The 24,467-nt window shown below is 35.9% G+C and overlaps 1 protein-coding gene across 6 annotated transcripts; it reads right to left on the reverse strand.

The window, feature by feature from the left end:
- Window positions 1–361: 361 nt before the first annotated feature.
- Window positions 362–22,806, reverse strand: pfkpb (phosphofructokinase, platelet b). Of its 6 annotated transcripts, none has more exons than XM_079614377.1 (23): window positions 22,548–22,806; window positions 21,121–21,194; window positions 19,802–19,879; window positions 18,783–18,972; window positions 18,509–18,674; window positions 17,364–17,408; window positions 17,176–17,284; window positions 15,876–15,971; window positions 14,820–14,912; window positions 14,594–14,719; window positions 14,174–14,238; window positions 13,957–14,026; window positions 12,653–12,799; window positions 11,794–11,864; window positions 11,603–11,690; window positions 10,243–10,395; window positions 7,525–7,677; window positions 5,074–5,238; window positions 4,733–4,794; window positions 4,505–4,616; window positions 4,145–4,244; window positions 2,903–3,008; window positions 362–1,425 (listed from the first exon to the last, which is right to left on the reverse strand). In XM_079614377.1, the coding sequence occupies exons 1-23, from the start codon at window positions 22,630–22,632 to the stop codon at window positions 1,278–1,280; spliced, it is 2,502 nt and encodes an 833-aa protein (XP_079470503.1). In that variant the 5' UTR covers window positions 22,633–22,806; the 3' UTR covers window positions 362–1,277. The 6 variants fall into 6 exon arrangements, with proteins under 6 accessions (XP_079470503.1, XP_079470504.1, XP_079470506.1 ...); XM_079614378.1 differs by lacking the exon at window positions 15,876–15,971 and adding an exon at window positions 16,049–16,144 and having other exon boundaries at window positions 22,548–22,799; XM_079614380.1 differs by lacking the exon at window positions 10,243–10,395.
- Window positions 22,807–24,467: the final 1,661 nt, after the last annotated feature.

Below are 24,467 nucleotides of genomic sequence, written 5' to 3' on the forward strand. Positions count from 1 at the left end.
AGAAAAGGATTATTTATGAGATGTATAGAATTATAATAAATGTGACCATGTTTGTGACCAACTAGAATGGAAAACTTTTTCTATAAAAAAAAAAAAAGTAAAAAAATTTTTGTTTTTTAATCGTAATGGTACGAAACTTGGCAAAGGTTTTGGCACTTGCTATGTGAACACACAACAAAAATCATGGACATGATTTATAAAGGTTAAATGGTCCAGAAAAAATGGGAGGCAATGAATGGGAGGATCATTTTATCTAGTGGAAACTTTTGGTACTGCGCCCAAAAAAAATCTTAGTGAAAGCTAAATTTTTTTGCGATATCAAGCTCAAATTTGGCACACAACTTTAGATTAATTTTTTTTTGAAAATATATTTTGTTAAATTTAAAAATAAGTATTTATATGCATTTTTCATAATAGACTTAAACTTCTATAACTTTTTAGTTTCACTTTTTTCACTTCAGCAATAATCTGTCTACTTTAAAAGAACAAATTCAAGTCTGTGCTCCAAAGCATTCAAGAATTATGAGAGTAAGTTGGAAATTTAATTTTTAGGTCTACACTGAAAAAGTGTAATCGGGTAATAAATGGATCATAGATAGCTATTGCAGAAATATAATTTAGTACCATAAAATCCCCCAAAAATACAAAATATTAAAGAACATAATCAAACTAAAATATGTCATTTTGACCACCACGCAGCACCAGAGGGTTAAATGTTTTAATATGGACTGTGACCAACTGCTCAAATAAATTAAATGACAGGCCACACCTTTTACATTCTAAAGGGAGTTTTTGCAGCATTAGAAGCATATACACACACATGTCGTGACAAACACACTAACACAACATCTGCTTTGGTACAAAGTGTGCCATAGCATAGCAGCTTCATTAGGAAGACTCCATTTCAACTAAAACAAGGTGCAGATGTGGGATTACGTCACTACAAGCCAGTGGAGCTGGATCGTTCATTCAATCAATGAAAATAAGCTCTATTAGAATAAATATAAATATGGAAATCCTGCATATTAACAAAATATACCACTTGGCCCCATTTAAGGGATAAGCTAACCACTTAAGCATATGGATTGTCAAACAGTACTGATCTAGAACATTTAAGGATTTTGTGGCTGTGTGTCTATGGTCACGCTTTAATGTGAACTGCTTTACATGGACTGTACTGTATATGAGTATGTGTTCAGGTCAAGACCGTTTGCTACAGATCTGCTATGGAATCACATTTATACTGGCAAGACAACTAGGTTTTACTTGTGCTGATTTTAAATAGCAGAGCTGTCTTTAGCTCTGGGACGGACGATGTGTTCGAGCTGACCCGCATCGGACACGTCGTAGCTGGTTTTGTACTTGGCCAGAATCTTCATGAGTGGACGCAGCCTGAGCCACCACTGTTCCTTCGGGATCCTGTGACTGGAAATGAAAAGTATCATCAGGTCAAAGGCCAAGTCTGAGTCATGACATGAGAATAAAATCAAAGTTGCCTTGATCTTTTGACATATAAAAGGTATTTGTGCCATTAAAACATCCTGCAAGTTTCAGACTATAAATGTCCTCCCTATAAACAAAGCATGTTTTAAATCAAGTCCAAAAGTCGGGTTTTATATGGATAATGTTTTTTTTTAAACGGGCTGTTTTCTGACAAGCCTTAAAGGAGCTTTAACACTTTAACACGTCTGCGTTTTTGAAAAAAGTTGCCAGTCAGTGTCAGCATTCTTATTTTATTTTTCACCAAAGTTTCATTGCCCCCAGAATATTTTATTGTATTGTATGTGTATCTGAACATGCAATATATCAGAAGAAATAACAGAACCCCTGCTTAAAAACAAAAAACAGTTTTATTCTAGCTTCATGCATTCTTTTTTTTATCAACACTTGAATGTGGGTAAGTTAATAAAAAAGAGCATTTCATTCAGTAACATTAGGCAGTTTTGATTTATATGCTGTTTAAGGTTGATCGCGTTATTTTACATATGCATCTGCTAACACATGATACCGCTTGTTTTTGCTTCTTTCTTTTTTTTTTGGATGTTTTGATCGGGAGATTCAGTACTCTTTCAGAAGTTACATAATAGGAAAGCTGAAAAAATTCCATCAATGGTGGGGAAAGTGTTAAAACAGATCGTTTCAGACACAGAGTCAGAATGAGGCCTGCGAATTTTACACACATATCTATACTTTATTTGTTTTATTATTTATTTATGTTCCTTGAGGTTTGCTTATAATGTTATAAGATAATAAAAATCCATGTCATGACCCCTTTAAAAAGAATGAACTCTTTCCACGCCATTGACGGAATTTTCCAGTAATCAATTTTTTAACTATTACCAGTATATGGTAGGGGGCGCTATTACGCCTCTTCTGAAAGAGTACAGAATCTCTGTATCCAAAAACTAGTAGCAGAAACCAGTGATAGAAGATTGCTAACGCACATGTAAAATAACGCTATCATCAAACATTAAACAACACATGCTATTCTTAGTTTAATGAAACAGTGAATAATTTTGTGAAAAATACTGGTTTTAAACTGGTCTAATTTCTCCCATCACTACTCTAAAGTCCCCCAGATCATTTATTAAAATTAAGCAGAAAACATAACATTAACATATCATCGCCCTGTTTACATGTGCATGTCTGTTCAGTATTTAGAAGTCTTAAACGCACAGTATCCAACAGCCTTTTTAATTCTAAAGGTCAGCGAGATAATGTCAAGTCAGACTAAATTATGATTTATTTTTTTTGGAGCAAGAACCTTAACATTACACATGGACTTCTGAGGAAAAAGTACAATGCTACATAATAAAATCCTTTAAGAGTTGCCTTGGAAACAAATATTATGACATCATTAGGATATTAGTATCAGCTTGGTTAAGTGTGTTTGTGGTCTTACACGAAATCAGTCTCATCCTTCAGTTGTACGACGGGCTGGAAAACCAGAGCTCTGCGCCGCATCCCCAACAGACACGCAGAATCCTCTGTGTTCGCGAACACACGTCCTGCCGAATACACAAAAACATGGTATTGCACACGGTCCACAAGCAGTTCAAAATCACCAGCGAGAGTTACAAGCATAATAGTCAATTAAAACTATGTATTTTTGAGATGCAAATCATTTACCTTCATCTGAGCCAACCGAGGAAAGCAGTAAAGAGGAAAAGAAAATAACTCAACACCATGACATATCATGAAAATCTATGCGGTCAAGACTGAACAATTTTATATTTGTATATATTCTGTAACACTTTGCAAAAGTTTTAATTTCTTAACATTAGTTAAAGCGATAGTTCACCCAAAAATACAAATTCTGTCATTACGGTAATTACTCACCCTCATATCGTTTCAAACCCATAAGACTTCCGTTCATCTTCAGAACACAAATAAAGATCTTTTTTATGTATATAAATCAACCGCGTTTTACAATCGACATTTTGAAGTGTCAAAGTGGTAGTTGTGTAGTTGTAAATAGGCTCTCTTCATTAAAAATATCTTAATTTGTTTTCCAAAGTGATGAATGAGTTCCAAATGGGGGGAGAATTTAAACATTTTTGAGTGAACTATCCCTTTGTTAAACTACATTTGTTAAAAATTAACAATGAACAACATTTCTACCACTTTTAATAATCTTAGTTCATTGTAAATCTTAAAAATTACGAACATGCTTTTAAGATCAAAATGTGTCTGTTAATATATATATATATATATATTTAATGATGCATTTGATTTATAATAAAATATATGTAATTTATGTGTATAACATTTTATTATAATATTTTTGCTTCAAATTAAAAAAAGCTACATTCATTATTTTATCAATAGCAATGTATTATTATTACAATTCATTATTGTTGTTCAATTCAATTCGAGTATGACAAACACATGGCACTGATGTTAATTTACTAAACTTAATTTAATTGTGCTCAACAATTGCATTATCCTCTCAGTTAATCAAGATAATTCTGTATAATTACATAAATGTATCTGGAGCAGAAATGAGTTCTGAGAGCATCAGCGTGTCATTTCCTGCAGCTGTGTGAATATGTACGTTTTCTGTAGCAGCTTTACCTTCAGACGAGAGTCTGAGTTCACACACACAATCCCAGACTGCATCTTCACAGGAGTGATTTCTCTTTACCTTCTCTGTAATACTCTTTGAGCTTCTTGGAGATCCACTGCGTGGCTTTAGCAGCGATCTTGGTGCCAAAGTTCCTGTCGAACGGCGAAGGAGCACCACCCTACAGGACATCATAACGTGGCAAATCAACAAGATCATGTTCAAGTGTGTGTGTGTGTGTGTGTGTGTGTGTGTGTGTGTGTGTGTGTGTGTGTGTGTGTGTGTGTGTGTGTGTGTGTGTGTGTGTGTGTGTGTGTGTGTGTGTGTGTGTGTGTGTGTGTGTGTGTGTGTGTGTGTGTGTGTGTGTGTGTGTGTGTGTGTGTGTGTGTGTGTGTGTGTGTGTGTGTGTGTGTGTGTGTGTGTGTGTGTGTGTGTGTGTACCTGCTGCATGTGTCCCAGGACGTTCTTCCTGCAGTCAAAGACTCCTTTGCCCTCTTCAGTGTACAGCTGGTAGATGAAGTCCGTTGTGTAGTTCTCACTGCTGTTCTCATTCCTGTAAAACACACACACATACAATCACCCCTCACTCCTTCTACACGTTCAGATCTACATGACACAGAGCTGAATGAAATCAGTGTAGTGTATAAATGCTGTGTGTATAGATCATACCTGAGCACTAAACCTCTCTGGATGCTAGTCTTCATCTTCTCAGTTAAATGTTCGACGTTAGACTGAAAAATAGAGCACTCATAAAAACTCAGCATGACGCTCTCTCTCTCTCTCTCTCTCTCTCTCTCTCTCTCTCTCTCTCTATTTCTTTAAATAGTACACACTGCTAAATATTCTTCCCTGCGCATGGGACAGAGCAGACAGAGGACAGGGAAGGAGAGAACACTGTAATCACCTTATCCATTCTATAGTTACACTGCAGGTGTAGCATAGGTGTATATTTGAAATATTATTTTCAGATAATACATTTCAGTGAATATGGACAGAAGTGTGTCTCTCACCTGTAGGTCTCGGATGTCAAACGGCTCTTCATAGATGTAGGCTGCATCGGCTCCGGCCGCCAGCCCCCCCACCGTCGCCAGATAACCACAGTAACCGCCCATCGTCTCAATGATGAACACGCGGCGCTTGGTCCCGCTGGCGGACTGCTTTATGCGATCACACGTCTAACACACACATCGTAATGGTTTAAGAATGAAACCTATCCGTTACGCATACACACACACTTCATTAACGGACTACGGTTCTGACACATAACCATAAAGTCAGACATACGAGATATTAGAGATGCATTCAAGTATAACACAAGTAGCCTACTGAAGCACGGTCCAAAATCAACTGGCCATTTATTTATTTATTTTAAATATGTATTGAAAAAATTATAAACATTAATATAAAATTGTTCTGTGTATTATTTTTCATTAAAAATATATATTTTGTGCCTATTACAATTGAATTATTTAGTACTTTATTAGAGTTAAGTTTTTTAATTATACACGTTCTCCATTTACACTTTGTCCATGTATAATGTAAAACTCAGTTGGCACTTGTTGAGTGTTAATTTTGGACCTGTATGCAAGACATCACATGCAAGCACGAGACACAATATAGTTCACAACAATAGAGAACATGCATGTGGTTCCAACTAAAATATGTGCTTTTTGTGAGGATCCATGTTTACCATGCAACTCGGGAAAAATATACAAACTTTCAGATCAGCATATAAATCTGTTCCTGTGGTGGACAAACACAGTTCAGTGTGTTATATAACCACAGATAATGTATCCCACATCTAAAGCCTAATATCTCACGGGCAGATATCTAAACAATTAAATGAAACCTGGAAAAACATTCTGTATGCGTTTCTCGTGACTTCCAGACATGATCGTAAAATTGTTAAAGGGCACTAAATAGTTTTTTCCACCTGAAAAATTATATTTTTATTTAAAAATATATATATATACAAAATATATATTTTTTATATAACTCACATGCAATTATATTCTTGTAATAATATATTTTAAAATATATATTTATTATATCTCCCAGGTAAAATCATAAAATCATGAAGGTACACTAATTGTTATTTTCCACTTTAAAAATATATTTTACAAATCCATTTAAAGTGTTTTTTTTGTCTAATACATATATTAGTGTTTTTTTATTGTACCTAAAAACAATATTGAGATCACATGACCAGCCGAATACTATACTCACTTTAGGTGTGTTCGACTTCATGTGGCGCTGCGCAGACCGATCGGCAAATCGTCGCTTGACTTCATGAAGCAACAGAAACACTTTTCATGTACTGCTTAATACAGCCCCATCTGTACAAGAATAAAGTTCAACATAAGCCTATACTATTTAAATATCAATAAAGTGGGTATATATTTTTTATCCATGTTATTTTGATAAACATGACACAATATAACATTAAGGTTACATTAAGGGCTTGACATTTACTTTTTTTGCAGCCACTGTGGCTAGTGGTTTTCCAAAGTTACAAGCCACAATTTTGATAGATACCATGGGGAACTACTGCCATCTAGATGATATTATCTAATAATTCGCTAATAATAATTTTCTGTCACTTTAAGACCTGACACATGTATCCATTATTCTGTTACACGTGTTTTCTTTCTCAACTGTTTACGCTCTCTTAAAACATAACTGACCAAGACCGGCATTTTGACATTATTTTGTGTGTATTTGACTGTTAATAAGACTGTTAAGCGCAGTAAGCAGCGAAAAATAACTCAATTTAATATGAGGTGGCTTATGTGCGCGCACTTTGGGTGTAAGCACAAAATCTACGGGAATAAGGGAAATTATGCGCAATACACGCAATCTCACGCTGTAATTCAAGCCCATAACAGCAACAATATTCAAGTATATCGATATTCTGTGACTACAACAGAATAATGAGTGAGGGGAGGCGGGTTTGTGTGTCAACTCGCTGTCGTCATCAGAGCTTATGCAGCCGCTCTGGACATGCTGCTTTCCAATCACTCTCGCGGTACTTTGATGCCACATGTCACAACGATGCTGTCTCAAGTCGGACACAATTTCTAATCCGCAATTCTGCATGCAGTGCTTCAAGTCAGATGCCGATCGGTCTGCGCAGCGCCACATGAAGTCGAACACACCTGTTATTTTGTTAAACCCAATTATTGTACACTTCCTCTTGGAATAAATTAATCATGCATGCGAAAGAGGAAGTTCAACAATGGTACTTATAACCAAAAGCATTTTCTTGCGTGTGATGCTGAATCCACACAGTAGGTGTCAGTATAAAATCCAAGAATGTTATGGTTTGTTTTTTTGTCTCAGTCTTACATTATTTAGAATGACTTAGTGCACCCAAAGATACAGTCTGACAAAATCTTTTTATTTCCGCTGTACTAATCGACATGGTAACATCTGGCTTTCCGGGCGAGGATGGTGTGTCTTACCTCCACTATAGCATTGAGGGAAGTGTCAGCGCCAATGCTGAAGTCAGTGCCGGCTACATTATTACTGATGGTGGCGGGCAGCATGCACATGGGCACACAGAACTCCTCATAACTGCTGCGGGCATCCACCAGCTGCAGCAAACTCTCAAAGGCCTGCAGCAGTGCACATGCATTAGGACGATTGCTCACTTACTCTCTCACTAGTGTGTACACTAAACAGGACGTCCTTTCTGACTGTTTTGAGAGGGAAAAGGTGTTTCCTGTCTGCTCAAGACGACTATAGGTCGAAAGTTGACCACCAGATCCTCGTGACGTGGGCATGGCGTTGGCTAAATGGTGACTGAGGCAAGTTATTTAGAAAGCAGGGAACCTCACAATAAACAAAGTGTGACCGACTGCACAACCAGACTAAACAGCAGCACAACCAGACCTTAACACACACATGCAGACAGAAACACACAAGACATCAGGCCAGGCCCAAAACAGCATGCAGTTAGTTGCACTATTTGATTTGATTTGTACAACTTAATGTCTGTGGACAGCATATGCAGTATGAATTTAAACTGAAAAATGAATGCATGAAATTGGCAGCGTGCCACAAAACCCAGCTAACAATGCATGAGAACTTTAGCTAACGTTCTGACAATGTTATTCCAGTAATGTTAATTAATAGAATATTCGCTCAAAGTTATGTGGTTTTTAATAATGTTATCAAAACGTTAGCACAAAAGCATATACATTGCATATCGCAAAAGCATAAACATTTTTTAAATGTTAATACTTGTTTCAGAATGTTCGGAGAACATTCAAAAGTAACGTTTGAAGAATGATAAAAATTGAATGTTTTCTTACCATTGGCATAACCAAGAAAACATATATATTTTCCAAAATTACGTCTGGAAAGTTCCGAGAACATTCAAAAATAACGCTTTCTTAACTAAATGGGAACATTACCAAAATGTTCTTAGAACATATTTTTGTTAGCAGGGAATGGTGTCCATAATCATTAAATTTTAACTTATTAAAATTAAAAAAATATCTTTTTTTCTACTGAAATATTTCATTAATCCATTAGCATCAGTGATTAAGAGTATTTTAAGTGCATGTAATTATTTGTTATTGATGAAACACTAAATAAAAGCTTATTCCACAACATACATAGTATATAAATGAAAGTTTACCCATTAAAATTAAAGAAAAAATCTTTATTGATTTTTGTCCACCAAATGGTTTTATTTGTTAGTGATGTTATTCACGGTCAAATGCTTTTTAACTCAATTCCGAATACTTAGTCTCAGGACATTAATTTGTTCATTTGTTCAGAAGTATTTATATTATATTTATATTATAGCCTATTTATATTATTATTTTAATTCATTTTTTAAAAACAGCAGAACTGAGTTCAAATTAGGTACGAGATTAATAAGTATATTATTCTTCATCTCACAGTGTATATAAATACAGTTATATTTATAAATCAAACCGAATGGAAAACTTTTAGATCATTTTTGGCAGCACATGCATTATAATCAAACATAAAATGCAATTTTTTTTGCAATTTTGGATCTCATTATGATTGTGCTACTTTGTTGGACCAGGCCTGCAATATAAACACACACCACAAACACACAGTTATAGAGTCAGATGCAGGACTGGGTGACAGGTTGTGCTGTGTGACCACATGCGTTGGTCTCCAGACACGCTGATTCAGTCAGGCCGCAGTGACCACCAACCTCAGCCCATCATCAGCAATATCCCACCCCAACAAATGCAGCTCTACTTCATGATACTAACCAGACCTCAACCCAGAGCACTGTAAGTGTGTTTACATGCACTTTAAAAGTTCCACTTCAGTCGGACTAAAGTAATTCGGTTTAAATATCACATATTAAATTAAACTATACACTGTAAAAAAATATTTTTCAAAGTTGTAAATACAAACATGATTTTCGAAGTATGTTTTACAATAAATTACAATTTCAGTTTTTGAAATTTCACGTTTAATTAAATGTGTGACTTGCAGATTCATTCTTTGATTTGATTGGCCATCTCAATATTTTTAGCACTGATAAGCACTGTTAGACCACAGAGACAGCAGATTAGTGCAGCAGATTAGCATCAAGAATATTTGGGGGACAGTTTGGCAACATCTCATCCCCTTAAATGTCTCTGGTTGTTACGGCTCTTCGTGGAACCATAGATGCCAATAAAGAACCTTTATTTTTAAGCGTGTGTAATAAGTCAGATAAAACTGTAGCTTGTCTACCCAAAACCCACAAAAGCTTGATTGTAACTGTAAATGTAAACATACTTAATCCTACATCATCCTATACCAAGCACAGTTCTACCAAATTCTGCCAAACACACCGTTAAATAGCTCTACCTAAACTGAAAAAAACATAACTTTCCCTCACCTTAATGCATATAAATCTGCCTTATTCCACCAAATATAGCTCTCTCGCGCTTTTTATGTTCTGCATCAGGTCGACATTTGCATCTAAAATCCAAAATGATCTAGGCTTACTGCCGATATTTACAAAATGTAATTTATCCTTCAAGTATCTCGAGTATGACCTGTGTGCTTCCTGACAGGGAGGTTGGTCATCATCAGCCATGACCTTTCAGCGTATCTTTCTGACAGTGCTCTTGACAAACAGATATACATGCCCCCCCTACACACACACACACACTCTGTGACACGAGTGTGTGACGTCTTACATCCGTGATGGCGTTGAGGGCCGTGTCTGCCCCGATGCTCAGATCTGAGCCGGGGATATTGTTGGACACAGTGGCCGGGACCATCACCATGGGAACACAAAGCTCTGGGTGTTTGGAACGAGCTTCTTGCAGCTCCATCAACCCCAAATATGCCTGCGGTCAGAGCAAGACTTACGGGTCACTGGCTAGAATTATGGGTAATATTAAGACGGGGAAGGGAGCCATGCCCACTTTTACTATGAAGGTATGAAGAGACTGGAAGTATTTATGTAAAAGTTTTACAGTACGATTGTGAAATGACAGATGAAACACAATTATAACTCTTACTGTCTTTTCGATATGATATTATAAAGATCAGAAAAAAAGACTAAATGTGTCCATATTAATGAAAAGCCTTTTTGCAACAATACTGCATGTTATCAGATTGTCGTGAGTAAATAGTTCAGTATCTTCAGTCATTTATTGCATTGACAATTGCATATCTTTTGTTCAAAAGTTTGGGGTTGGTAAGATTTTTTTATGTTTTTGAGAGAACTCTCTCATGCTCACCAAGGCTGCATATATTTGATTTACAAACAGTAAAAACAGTGATATTAATAAATATTAATAAAAATATATAAATATTATTTTTGTATTATAAATAATTACAAATAAAAAATATTAAAAATAAATTATGCATTTTAATTTATTTCCTAATGAAAAATCTCACTGACCCCAAATTTTTTTTAACTATAGTATATGATATGATGATTTTAATCAATTTATTATACTATAAGATATGTATTGCTAAAATAACAATATAATCTCAAAACAAATAAATGTTGTGCCTCAGTAGATCAATTAAATGTTATTTTGTTACAAACTAATTAATATCTGGTAGCAATAGAAAAAACACTGTAAATTACTGTTTCTCATCTGTAAATAACTATTTGTAATAAATACTATAAAACATATCATCATGACATCATTTAAAGGTGCAGTAAGCGAATTCTGAGAAACGAAACGCTGTTTCGGACCGAGCACCAAAACGCACGTGTAGCCAATCAGCAGTAAGGGGCGTGTCCACTCATTAGGGGGGAAATGTCTGTGTTGCATAGGGTGTTTGTGAATTTGGGGGTGGGGCTATCAAGATAGGGATGTGATCCTTTTGGGAAGCAGTGTGTTTGTTTTTGTGATTTCAAATATCAACAGCGTTTCTCAGAAATTCTTACTGCACTTTTATGACAAAAAAAGACACAATTGCATGTGATCATATTGAATAGCAAGAAAGTATTAGAATCAAAATGTTATTTTACTTATTAATACACAGCAAAATGTGTACATAAATGTAGACAAATACTGTAAATATTACATTACATACCTCAAATCCTCCAATAACCAGTAAAGCATTGATGTTGTGAATGCTCATTTGTTCTGCAATTTTACCAATGTGTTTTGCTGGGAGAGTTCTGAAAAATATATTTCAGGATATAAGAAAGCATCTTATTCAGTGCATAAAGGCAAATTAGTGTCTTTTTCACTGACAACGGGCCCTTAGAAATATATTCTTACCTTTTTGTGCCTAGCAGGGACCCGCCCTGGCCTGTCCAGCCCCCAACATCACCCCACCCCACTTCTTTTATCTGCAGAACACATTAAAGAAAATATGGGATCATGAACTTTTGCTTGAGTTTTAAATTGTTGTCTCTTTATAAACTGCTATGCTGAAAAGTATGATCACTGGAGTTTAATATGTTGTTTTTCTTTCTCATAATATACATCCTAGATATAAACCATTAACACAAGAAACATATCCAATCACGTTTAAGGGATACTTGGGCAAAAAACAAACGAGAAAACATCCACACAGCATTAGCACCATTTCCTCTGAATGAGGCTAGCAGTATAAAGTGGATCTGTAATGCTACACTAGGTTATATATGGCACTGAGCACAATGCAGCAGAGGATTGTGGGAGGGAATAATGGGCTTACTGTAATCATGACTGTTTATCTCATTTGGCACGGGACTGATTCATATACACACGTCTATATGCAGTCTCACAGTTTCAGAGACTAATAATAAAATATTATCTTTACCAATACTTTGGTAACGTTGTACACTATGTTTAAAAAAGTGTTGGTTGTGATGAAAATAATGCCACAAAAATGTTATATTTGTAAAACATTGTGTATAAATAATTTACCTTTTGAAATTTTAAAAGTCTGTTTAGATTATAGAAATTTTGATAAAAGAAAGTTCGATAATGTTTTTAACATTTTTTAAAGTCTGGCTCCGTGAGAAAATGAAAACAATGAAATATCTACATAAAAAGCTTTTGAAAAGTTCTAAAAATCATCAACATAAAAAAGTGTCCATATTTAAAGAAACACCAATTATACATAAAGGTCTGTTAGTTTGTGTTGCGTTACCTGTCCCTTATAGAAGCCCTCGAATCCGTCACTAACAGCAAACATAGTGTGGCCTTCTGTGATCCCGACCCTGATGGCCGAGCGCACGGCTGCATTCATGCCAGCTGCAGGAGCGCCGACATTCAATACGGCCACATTAAATGAACTCTAGTGAGGAGAAGAGAGCATATCACACACCATACACATAATGAAACACAAAACCATTTAAAAGGAAGGTTTATATAACCAATAAGAAGTCAGGCCTTCTTCTCAAAATGAGTGAGATGAGCTCAAAGTATCTGCCTCCTGCTATTACATAGACTGCATAAGACATGCAGAAATGTTTATAGAACAATACACTGTTAAGTCTTATCTGATATACAACAAGAAACAACAGAACAAAATCCTAGATTAAGCTGCATTTGTGAGTAAATCGCTCAAAAAAGCTCTGTAATCTATGTACATGTGGTCTGTGGTCATGTGCCTCTGATTTAACTTTCTTCACGTTCAGGATCAAATGTGCTATTGTTATTGTCTATGCTACTACCTTTGAATCTATTGTATTTTATAGAGTGCAGTTTTGTTAAATCTGTGGAAGCCTCATGTCAATGTGATTTCAACTGACCGAGATGACAGTCTCCATGTACTCTCAAACAACTAATCTTTTTTAAGAGAAATTAACACTTTTATTCAGCACGGATGCATTAAATTGATCAAAAGTGACAGTAAAGACATTTATAATGTTACAAACGATTTGAAATAAACGCTGTTCTTTTGAACTTTATATTCAACAAAGAATCTTGAAATTGTATGTTTAAACACTGATGATAATACTAATAATAATAAATGTTTCTTGAGCATCAAATCAGCATATTAGAATGATTTCTGAAGGATCATGTGACACTGGAGTAATGATGCTGAAAATTCAGCTTTGCCGTCACAAGAATACGTTACATTTTAAACTATATTCAGATAGAGAATTGTAAAAAAAAAAAAAGTGTTCTGCTGTGCATCGTTTATTTTTTACCACGCATGCACACCAGTTATGTGCACCCCTGTATATAGTGTATTTTAGACTTAAAAATAGATGGAAATGTTCAGAAACCTAATCAGGAGACAAAGCATTGACTATTCTATATTCTATATTCTATTCTATTCTATGTTCCATGTACAGTACATACATGACAATGGCCTTCCTGCATTCCATCCTCATCCACACAAAATAATAAACATTGAGCTTTCAGTATCACAGAAAGTGGCTCAATCAGACCAAACATGTTGTGCAAAATATACATTATGTCTTGTTCGCTTTATGACTGACTTACATTTGGAAGTTCAGTATCAAATTTGCGGTGAGACAAGAGTTTGTAGGTATTCAGGTTGTTTTCAAAACTTCTAAAATACAAAAAAAAAAAAAAGAGTAAAAGGATCTAAAAGCCATTCAGACATTTCATGTTGTGATAAAACGTGCATACACGGATATTAATATTTTTACCATTGACATCTGCTCTGTAGAATAAAATTATGATTTTTGTGTTTTACCTGCCACGCAGCTTTACGGCTTCTTCAAATCTCTTTTCATCCATGGCCTTCTGGACCTCCTGCGTCTGTAGTATGACAAACTATCAAACTGACAACTCCCAAAACAGAGCATCAAACTACCAAGCAAATACTATTTTGATTGAACTAAATTGAGATTCAGGATTGGCTGTTAATAGAGTTTATATGGACCACGTTGTCTATATGCAGCAATAAAGTATAACTCTGTTATAAAATATATATATATTTATCAGAAATAAAAATGCAATTAAATCTAACACATTTTACTGATACAGATTTTGGGAAGACGACAGAAAACAGGAACTTGCATTTGAACTGCTAGACCAAAGCTCCCAGGTTTAATAAACATTGCCATAAACTTTAAAACCCAAAGGTCTGTCATTAGTGAAGTTTCTTTCTCACCATCTGAACACACTCCATCAGAGGCACCCTGACAGCCTGGTTCCCACACAGAGACACCACACACGCTGGAGTGCCAGGGGACGCTTCTAACAGGGCCAACACGGCTTCCACTCCCATACGACTCGCCTACGGAGGAACAGAGGAGAGATAGAGAACTGTGTGATAGAGAGTACAACATGCTAAAGAGTGTTTTGTCTAATTCAATAAAATACAGTCAAGACCATACCAAAATGCGGTCAAAGGCAGAGGGTGTTCCTCCTCTCTGGACGTGACCCAAAATGGTGACCCGCGTGTCAAACCCCAAACAGCGCACAACCAGCTGCAGTAGAGGGTCAACACAATATTCACTTCAACTCAAACACACATCCAGCAAGATCATGAAGAGTCCTGTTCAAAAGATTTTTTTTGTTTGTTTTTGAAACAAGTCTCTTATGATCACCATTTAGTGGACCAAAAGCACATTAAAAAAATGTATATTGTGAAATATTAATAAAAGTTAAAAACAGTTTTGTTTTCTGACTTAATATATTTTCAAATGTAATTTATTCCTGTGATGCAAAGCTTTAAAGCATTATTACTCCAGTCGTCAGAGTCACATGATCCTTCAGAAATCATTCTATTATGCTGATTTGCTGCTCAAGGAACATCTTATCATTATTATTAATATTGAAAACTTAATATGTTTGTGCTGCTTAAAATTTTAGGATTCTTTGAGGATTAGAAAGTTCAAAAGAACAGCAAAATAGTGAAATAGTGTTTTTGTTTTTTTTTCATTTGATCAATTTAATGCATCCTTGCTGATTAAAAAAAAATCTTTTGAACGGTAGTGTAGATGGATTTATTATTAATATCAGACTGAACATGGAAACCAAGCTCAAAACTCCACCATGAATTAAAACACGCATGCATGAACAAAGCAATATTTCTAAAGGGGTTTATTCTGAAGGCAAGCGCAGCAAACATAACCACAGACATGCATGTTATAAGAGAAATGTGTGTGACTTAAGTTAAAGGCATAGAAATAAGTAACACACAGATCAAAACTGTTACAATCAGTGTACTAAATGAAGAGAAGTATCACATGGAAACACACGCAGTTGATACTTACACATAAAGACAAAACTCAAATCCAAAACATGCATTTGTTATTACTTCAGCAACAAAATTAGAACATAGAAAGTAAAAAATAAATAGATTCTGAAGTATTGTGTTCATTAAGTGTAAGAGAAGGAAAGCTGTCGTTTATAGGCTCATAAATGTGCTGTAGCGGTGCATTACTCACGTCCTTTATAAGGTCTGTGGTTATGGGCTTGTTGTTATGGTCTATTGCACCCTCAGCTACTATGATGATATTAAGCCGTTTCTTATCAGCACGATTCTACAAGGGGAAAAAAGCACGCACACACACATCCGTACATACATACACGCTGGTGAGAAGAGGGAGCAGATACTCACGTCCTTCACTTCATTAGAGCTGATGGGGTTTCCATTTCTGTCTGTGGCTCCCTCAGCCACTATGATTATATTGAGACGAGAACCTCGCGAACGGCTCTGCAGGACAAACACTGGACGACTGAAACAAGCTGTGTGTGTGTGTGTGTGTGTGTGTGTGTGTGTGTGTGTGTGTGTGTGTGTGTGTGTGTGTGTGTGTGTGTGTGTGTGTGTGTGTGTATAAAGCTATAAGCTATTAAATAATCTAAATATCAGTTGAGATTATATGATTCAGCATTTTTCTGGCACAAAAACAATAGATCAATTAGTGCCAGCATCAAACTTAATCTATTAATACAAATATTGCAAAATTAATAAGCTAAACTAACAAGAAAACACTAATGTATTTATTACAGTATTTAATTACATGTTTCTTCTTTCTACAAAAAGACAATGTAAAACAATGAAAGAGTTCCAGGAACACAACTGAGTGATGATTCAATGGATTCAGTGTTACTCAATTAATATTATATTATATGAAAGCTCCATGTATGATATACATTTTTCTAACATTTATTCTAATGGTAATATATACTGTACATAAGCATTTAGAGAATACATTCAAATAAATTATTCAAATAATTTATTTAAACATTTATATTTTTTAAAAGGATACATAAAAAATAATACATAATATATACTCATTCTCATATTATTATCTCTAATATAATTCTCTTAATTCAATATAATACATAGTTCTCTCTTTCTCTACATTTCGGCATTTTACTTTAGCTTTAGCTTGTGTGCTATTCTAGCTCACACTTGAAATTTCCACAAATATTGTTGGCTCTGATGACAAATTGCGTGTGATGTTCCTTATACTGTATGTAAGTCGCTTTGGATAAAAGCACATGCTGAATGAATAAATGTAAATGATTTCCTCGGCTTTTTCGATTGCAAAGCTCCATGCACAATATAATGTAACATTAAAAACCAGTGATGTAATGTTTGGTCAGGCTACACTGCAAGCAACTGCTGTAAAAGGGTAGCTTGTTAGTTACTTACGCTACTGAACAATGTAGTTAGGTTAGTCTCTCTGCTTTAGTTGGTTGGAGTGTGGCTGTATGTTTCTGTGTATGGAGTGTTACTACCTCTGATAGTTTGTGACACATCTGTTCCTCCCAGCCATCTTTGGGAGGCATTTCTGGAATCAGCACCCAGTCAGCTCCACACGCAAGAGCACTGACTAATGCTAGATACCTAACACACATACACACACGCTTTAATGCTGATTATAAACGCATATTTATTTTTGAGGGTTTCAAGTCTATGGTCTTACCCGCAGTGTCTACCCATGACCTCCAGCACAAAGGTCCTCTGATGGCTAAAAGACACACAATATATAAAAAAAGAAAACTTTAATTTATCTTTAATCAGAGGCTTAAAGTGTTAAAAACTATATCTAATGTATTTGATAGTCAAAATCCAAATTTACATTTATGCATTTGGCAGACACCGTGACTTGTATAAGGTATTTGATCAGTTCATGCATGGGAATCAAACCCATGACCTTGGCATTGCTAGCGCCAGGGCCGGATTTATGGATAGACATTCTAGGCATGTGCCTATGCTCGCACGTCCTTGGGGGATGAGGGGGCAATTACAATAAGGATAAATAAAGATTTATTATTATTATTTCACTGTAATGGTGAAACACTTTAACACATTTTGTTCAGAGAACTCGTATCTCCATATTTCATCTTTTTTTTTTTTTCATTCATTACTATTGGTCACCTTTACGTCTAACTGTGGGTTTTGCAAATATTTAACCAATTAACTATTAAAAAGAGCTTGTAACTAAACCTCGCAACTCCATTGGATCCTCAAACTGTCATTCAAACCTGCCTCTGATTGAAGTGCCCAATGCTGTTTGAACCGTCTTTAGTTGTTTTCAATGCAAAAAGGTAAATAAAGAACTGTTTAGTTGATTAAGATTTTGAGGAGTAAACTTTATAACTTGTAAGTTGATGAAAACGTAACGCAAAGCACTTGCTGCCGTTCTAATGATGGACAAAACATGCATGTCCGACATCCACTGGTCAAAAACCTCATAACTCTATTGAGCTTGATTGTGGTAGAATGTTAATAATATAATGACATAATCAAGTTTATGATAAGCCACAATATGAACTTTGACAACATTGTTTAATTATTTTTTAAAAAGTCAATGTTTTTTCCCATTTCTTGATAGTATCGATTTTGGACACGAGGTTTCTGCCCAACGGAGACGATATACAGTTTAGTATGTGTGTAAGCTACCGGGGGCAGTCAGGGTGAGGGGTATTGGGGGGACCAAAAATTGATTTTGCCTATGTCAAAATATGATGTAAATCCCACCATGCCATGCCCTACTGTTGGGCAATGTTTGACAAATTTAAATTGATTGGAATAACTTGGATTTTTTTTGTAATTGTTAGCATATACCTTTGTGCGGTGGTCATTATGGCGTCCACCACTTCTATGATCCTGTGCAGTGCTGAGTCAGTGCCAATGGTCATATCTGTCCCACAGAAATCATTGTCTATCGAGCCAACCATCCCAACAATATGCAACGTAGAATGAGTTTGGGAAGCCTCTTCAGTGATTTGACCTGGGAGAGAGAAACAAATCATAGATACATATACAGGTTTTATGTTATTCAATACAGTTAGAAATGACAAATCTTCATCCCATGTATAAGCCCCTCCTACTCTGGTACCTGACTGGACAAGCTCATCCAACAGTCCGCTCCACTCCTCCCTGAAGAGATTGGCTCCGGTCAAACTGCCATCTCCACCAATCACACACAAGTTAGTGATGCCACGCTCCACCAGGTTTAGAGCAGCACGCAAACGTCCCTCGTGGGAACGAAAATCCTTACAACGGGCGCTGCCAATCACAGTGCCACCCTGCACACATACAGTGACATTAAGAAAATAGGCTACACTAGTGTTGTCACATAAAAATCACAGATAATATTACTTATGGATCATCCATCACATTAGAAGTGGAAGGTAATGAAGGTGTTGCTTGCAAGCAGTATTTGATGCATACAGAAAATCTGGACATTTAATTTTTTTTACATTACATATCACATATACATATAACATTATATAACATATATACATATTATATATATATTATATTATTATATATATTGTTATATAAACAGTATTATATATATATATATATTATAACATGTATTACATTTATATGTTTTACATAGAATATAATAATATTAATGATTATATTATTAGATTAATTATTTTTAATTATAATATTAAAACAAAAATTGTAATGATATATACAAATATTATATAATACTATATAATATATATATATCTTTTTCTCTATAATATATAGCTATCTTATCTCTTCCTCTACATTTCAGCATTTGAGTTTTGCTCTAGCTTGTATGAAAATCTAGCATAATCGTCATTCCTGCAAATATTGATGGATCTCATTTGCAAGTTGCTTTAAATAAAAGCATATGCTAAATAAAAATAAATAAATTATTTCCTTTATTATATTATTATCTAGTATTATAATTAATTATATGCGACATTAAAAAGTAATATGCTGTTTCTCCCTTCTGAATCATTTATTGTAAAAAAAAAAGAAAAGTTTTGTGCAGCTCTACGCAACACCCCTCCCTGCACTGTATCTCCTCTATTTTTGTGTGCTTGCTCAATTTTGTGTGTTTTTTTAGTTTTTAATATAATATGGAAGTTTGCTTACCACTTGTAACATACTGGAAACACTTTCCCATGATGCCTCTTTGATGTTGTCACCTCCATCCACCATGCCCTGGTAGCCCTGAGGGAAAAAAACATTTATTTATGGACACCACCTTTTATCTGTGACAAGCTTTCATGTATGTCCTTTGTTGTCCACATAAACAATGCTGCTTGCTGGAATCCTAGAATCTTTATTTATCACTGCACAGTAAAGGTCATAGATGCCAACATGAAATGACTACAGGGGGGTTACATAGGGTTATTAGTGTCTTGATCGGAGCGACCTTCTGGCAACCCGTCCTCAGCCTTAACCTCTACATCGCAGCATAGCTAAAGTCACCATGAAATCAAAATGTACAGCTTTATTAATGGAATATTGCAGAATATTATAAATGATTTATTCATGCACATAATGTTTTTATATTCATGTGGCCTCGTAATCTTTAATTAAAATAACTTTCCTCCCTCTTGTAGCAACATCTCTTCTCTTCTCTAATGTGTTTACTGGCACGAGGGCGGGACAATCTGTCACTCACATGAGATCGACCAATAGAAAACCACAAGCATGCAACCATCCAATCAATTCCCTATGAACAAAATCAAGCCCTGACCTACATTTTTTCTTGTTCGAAACGCCATTGCAGTGACAAATCAGGTCCTCTCTCGAAATCGGGTCTCTGTTAGGACCCCAAGCGATCCCATTGGCTCAAATTGATTTGAATAGATACTCTCTATAGCGCCTGATTACAATTCCTACAAAATCATGTTAACAATGACCATTATTGTCTGTATTAGTAGCTTATGTACTATAGCATACAGTTATCTGATTAGCCTGAGCTTAGTTAAAAGATGCATTTGAACTTACCCTACATGTATTCACAATCATCTTTCATGTGTTCACGTGTTAAATATCCAAATATTTCCATTATAAAAAGAATATAATGATGTTCAATTATTCACTTAATAGGCACTTAATCACTTAATTATTCACTTAATTATTATTAATTAATTAATTAATAGTGTATTGAAATTGAGTTCAATTTGTTTAATTATGCACTATATAGTAGCTAAGATATCCATTTTAAATGAACATCGTTCGTATGTATTTAGTATAACCATTACCTGCTGATAGAGAACCGATTTCAAGGAAGGACCCGATTTGTCATGACACCATTTCACTCAGATATACGTCACAGTAGGGAAGTAAAGACTATCTCAACTTACGTTTCATGTTGTCTTTAAACAGTTAATGTCCTATATAAATATATAGGAATATAGGTTCATAGAAGTTTAGATCTTGGGAATCAAAAGAAAAATCACCTCATGGACGAAATAAACTTTTGCTCCTACGTAGATTCCCATTCTGACCACGGCCCTCACAGCGGCATTCATACCTACATGAAGAAATACAGAAAACACTGGTCATTCACAAATTCTGATGCATCAAATCAGTCATTTTAAACCATCAACAAAGATCTCCAGATCATTTGTGGCACAAATAGAGGGATGTAAGGTGGAGGCTCTGCTCAGTATGTTTCCTACAGTGCTGTGTGACCTGACAAGTTAAATTAAGCATCTATTCCCCTGAGGCTATGTCCAGCCTAACTCATAGTGATGGGAGGGCTGCTGCCAGGAAACCGTTGCTAGGAAACATAGTGCTATCACTATATGAACCAAGGTAAAACGGGTCAAAAGTAGTAGTGCTTTAAATACACCCATTTCCTAGGAACTTCCATTATATAATTAATTCTTGTATATACTGTAAATATAAAACTATTGTTTGGGGCTGGTGCAAGAAATGTGCACACGCATTCAATAGTAAACAAACAGACGATGCTTCTGTGGAGAATACAATCGTCTCTTCTAACTGAGATGTAGCTAATAAAGGGAGTCAGACATTGCATCACAGAGCAAAACAACTCGTGGCCTCTTTAGTTCTCTCTTAAACATGCGCAAAACAATGAACGACTGACAGTGAGATTCGCTTAGAGAGCAGAGCATGCATGAATTGAACGGAAATGATTATCCGAGGCTTGTTTTAACCCGCGCGCACTCATGCTTGGGATGCCGTCGGTTTTTTCCCACGTGATCACGGAATCATGGGAGTCTCGCTCTAATACTTGACTGTCATCACGTAGACGCGCACTCATTCTTACCATATGTATGAGGATGAGTGATGACACATAACAAAGATTACACGCGATGCGCACAACGATGCTCAGGAAACACATAGATGGCATAGATATGTAAACGAATTTTAATGAATTTTCATTCATTCATGATTCAGGCTAACTGTATAGCAAAGCAAATGTCAGCATAAAACGTAGGCTATGACATAACAAATGCTGCGTCATAAATATTTTACATATAGCCTACGTTGTCATGACGCTCGAGGCAAGTTCATTAATTTAATTCAATTATCTAAACTAGCATGTGTTTGACCCTAAACTATTAAATCTATTTATAAACATATTCCAATCCTATTTTTAAAATACGTTTTTTAGTAGGCTCATTAACGACTGAATACATACTTCGCAATCGCTATAAAAGTATTGATAAAGTAATTTTAGCGTAATTTTAAAGCCGGAACTGCCGCGCCTCTCTGTTAGCATCTGTTGCACTGGTTCTGTTGTTTTGCCTGGATATGTGATCAGATCAATGCAAACAAGTCAATCTGCCGCTGTGATGTCAGTCGACCAAACAAGCACTTGACATCCTATTCGGTTTTGTTAAATGAAAATAAATACCTTGAGCATCTCCACCGCTCGTCAAGACGCCAATGGACTTCCCTGCTCCAGAGAGGTTCTCGATGAACTTTCTACTGTCCGGCATTATTTCACGGATGTCTTTGCGAACAGAGTAATGCCTTTAATTCCCGGTTGAAGTAAGAGCAACGCAAAGCAATCTGGAGAGGATAAAAGGCTCCGCCGCTCAACTTCTCCTCCGGTGTCGGACGTGCGCTTCTGCAACTCGCGCGCTCCGGTAGGCTGAACATCACCGCCCCGTACGGGATTGACAGCAGCGTCAGGCAATAGACCTGCGGATCACGTCTCATCTGGACGGGTTTACACCAATTGCCTCCCGATGTTATGTTAGGATTACAGAAGTGACAAGGAAGTCGTACTTTGCTTTCATCAAGTCTAGAGTTATTGTAAAACAATTTACTAGCCCTGAAGATCCAGCCTAGGCTACTCTAAATGTAACGCGATAGTCTTCCATTGTTCTTGCTGCACATAGAAAAACAGATCAAGTTACAGTAATTAAGGAAGTACGCACTCATTTAACGCAGACAAAAACATATTCCTATTTAGGCCTATGCATTTGTGTTCTAGTAATAGAATATCTATGGAACACCTGTTCCATCTACGGCGAACCTGTAAACTATGAGGATGCGTAAATGTCTAGACAGTGAAATTCTTCCAGAAGCCACTTACACATGTGACCTTGACATATTGACTCAAGGAGAGAATTTATGTGTGTGTGTGTGTGTGTGTGTGTGTGAGAGAGAGAGAGAGAGAGAGAGAGAGAGAGAGAGAGAGAGAGAGAGAGAGAGAGAGAGAGACTTTGCACAAAGTTAAACAAACTATTGAGGTCAATACCCTATAGATTTTAAAAGTAGAGATTTTTTTATATAAATGAACGTCTGTATATGTTCAAATCGATTTTTTTTTAAATGGGTCAAGTATAGGCATCAACTGTTCTTTAAAAAGAGCGCACAAGCATTGCACAACTATGTTCAACAGGAAACAATTATATTCCGGTTAAGCCACTTGTTTAATTACTCAACTTTTACAACCGTTCATTCTGAAATAGAAAGCACTGTCTTAAAGGTACAGTAAGCGATTTCTGATAACTGTTGAAAGTGGATCTGATCGAGAAGCACAACACACTTGTAGCCAATCAGAAGTAGGGGGCGTGTCCACACTTATGATGGGGGAGGAGAGAGCGTGAGCAAGAGGGACATTTGAAGAAATAGGAAGAGAGATGGCTGAGAGACATTGCAAAAGACAAAAGCTCAGAGGAATATAACTAGAAAAATAAGGGATATGATCAGGCAATAACTTTAGGACCCGCTTTAATATTAGAAAAGCTTTCCAGTGCTGGAGAGACCGAACCGGGAAGACCAGAAAACGGACACAGAGGTTGCGTTATTTCTGCTCCATAACATTGGTTTTGAGTGTGTGCTGCTGGCAACAATGAACTCTTGTTTGTGAATACTTGTATGTTAATATTTGTTCTTCCTTGTCATTCGTGTATCATCTTCACTTTATTTATTTTATTTTTTGCTTCAGCAAAGATAGAGAGACATACACTGTGTTCGTGCATTTTGGGGGCAGAGCAATAAAGGGAGGGATGCGTTTGTTTGGGTTGACTTTAAATATGAACAGTGTTTCTCAGAAATCACTTACTGCACCTTTAACAGTTAAAGGGCATATTGCAGGTTAGAGTACCCAGTGCGCCAATGTATAGAACAATAATGTAGGAACTAGATTTAAATATAAACATATACTTATAAAACGCTATTTAGGCTTCTGGAGTCATTTTTGTGAGAAAATTTTACTTCCGCATTTGAAAACCGCCAAACCGGAAGTGACGTAGCATGGGGGAGCGCGGTCAAAGTAAACATTAGGAAAGCAATGAATCGCAATGACAGTTCGGACGCTGTG

The sequence above is a fragment of the Phoxinus phoxinus genome (assembly GCF_949152265.1).
Source record: "Phoxinus phoxinus genome assembly, chromosome: 5".
NCBI classification, from domain to species: Eukaryota; Metazoa; Chordata; class Actinopteri; order Cypriniformes; family Leuciscidae; genus Phoxinus; species Phoxinus phoxinus.

Coding starts and splice junctions, on each gene's coding strand:
- pfkpb (XM_079614377.1), bottom strand. CDS start 22,632: ATGCCGGACAGTAGAAAGTTCATCGAGAACCTCTCTGGAGCAGGGAAG. Junction 18,973..19,801: donor TTTCCAGTATGTTACAAGTG/GTAAGCAAACTT, acceptor GTATGTGTGCAG/GGTGGCACTGTGATTGGCAG. Junction 11,865..12,652: donor AGGGCTTCTATAAGGGACAG/GTAACGCAACAC, acceptor TGTGTTCTGCAG/ATAAAAGAAGTGGGGTGGGG.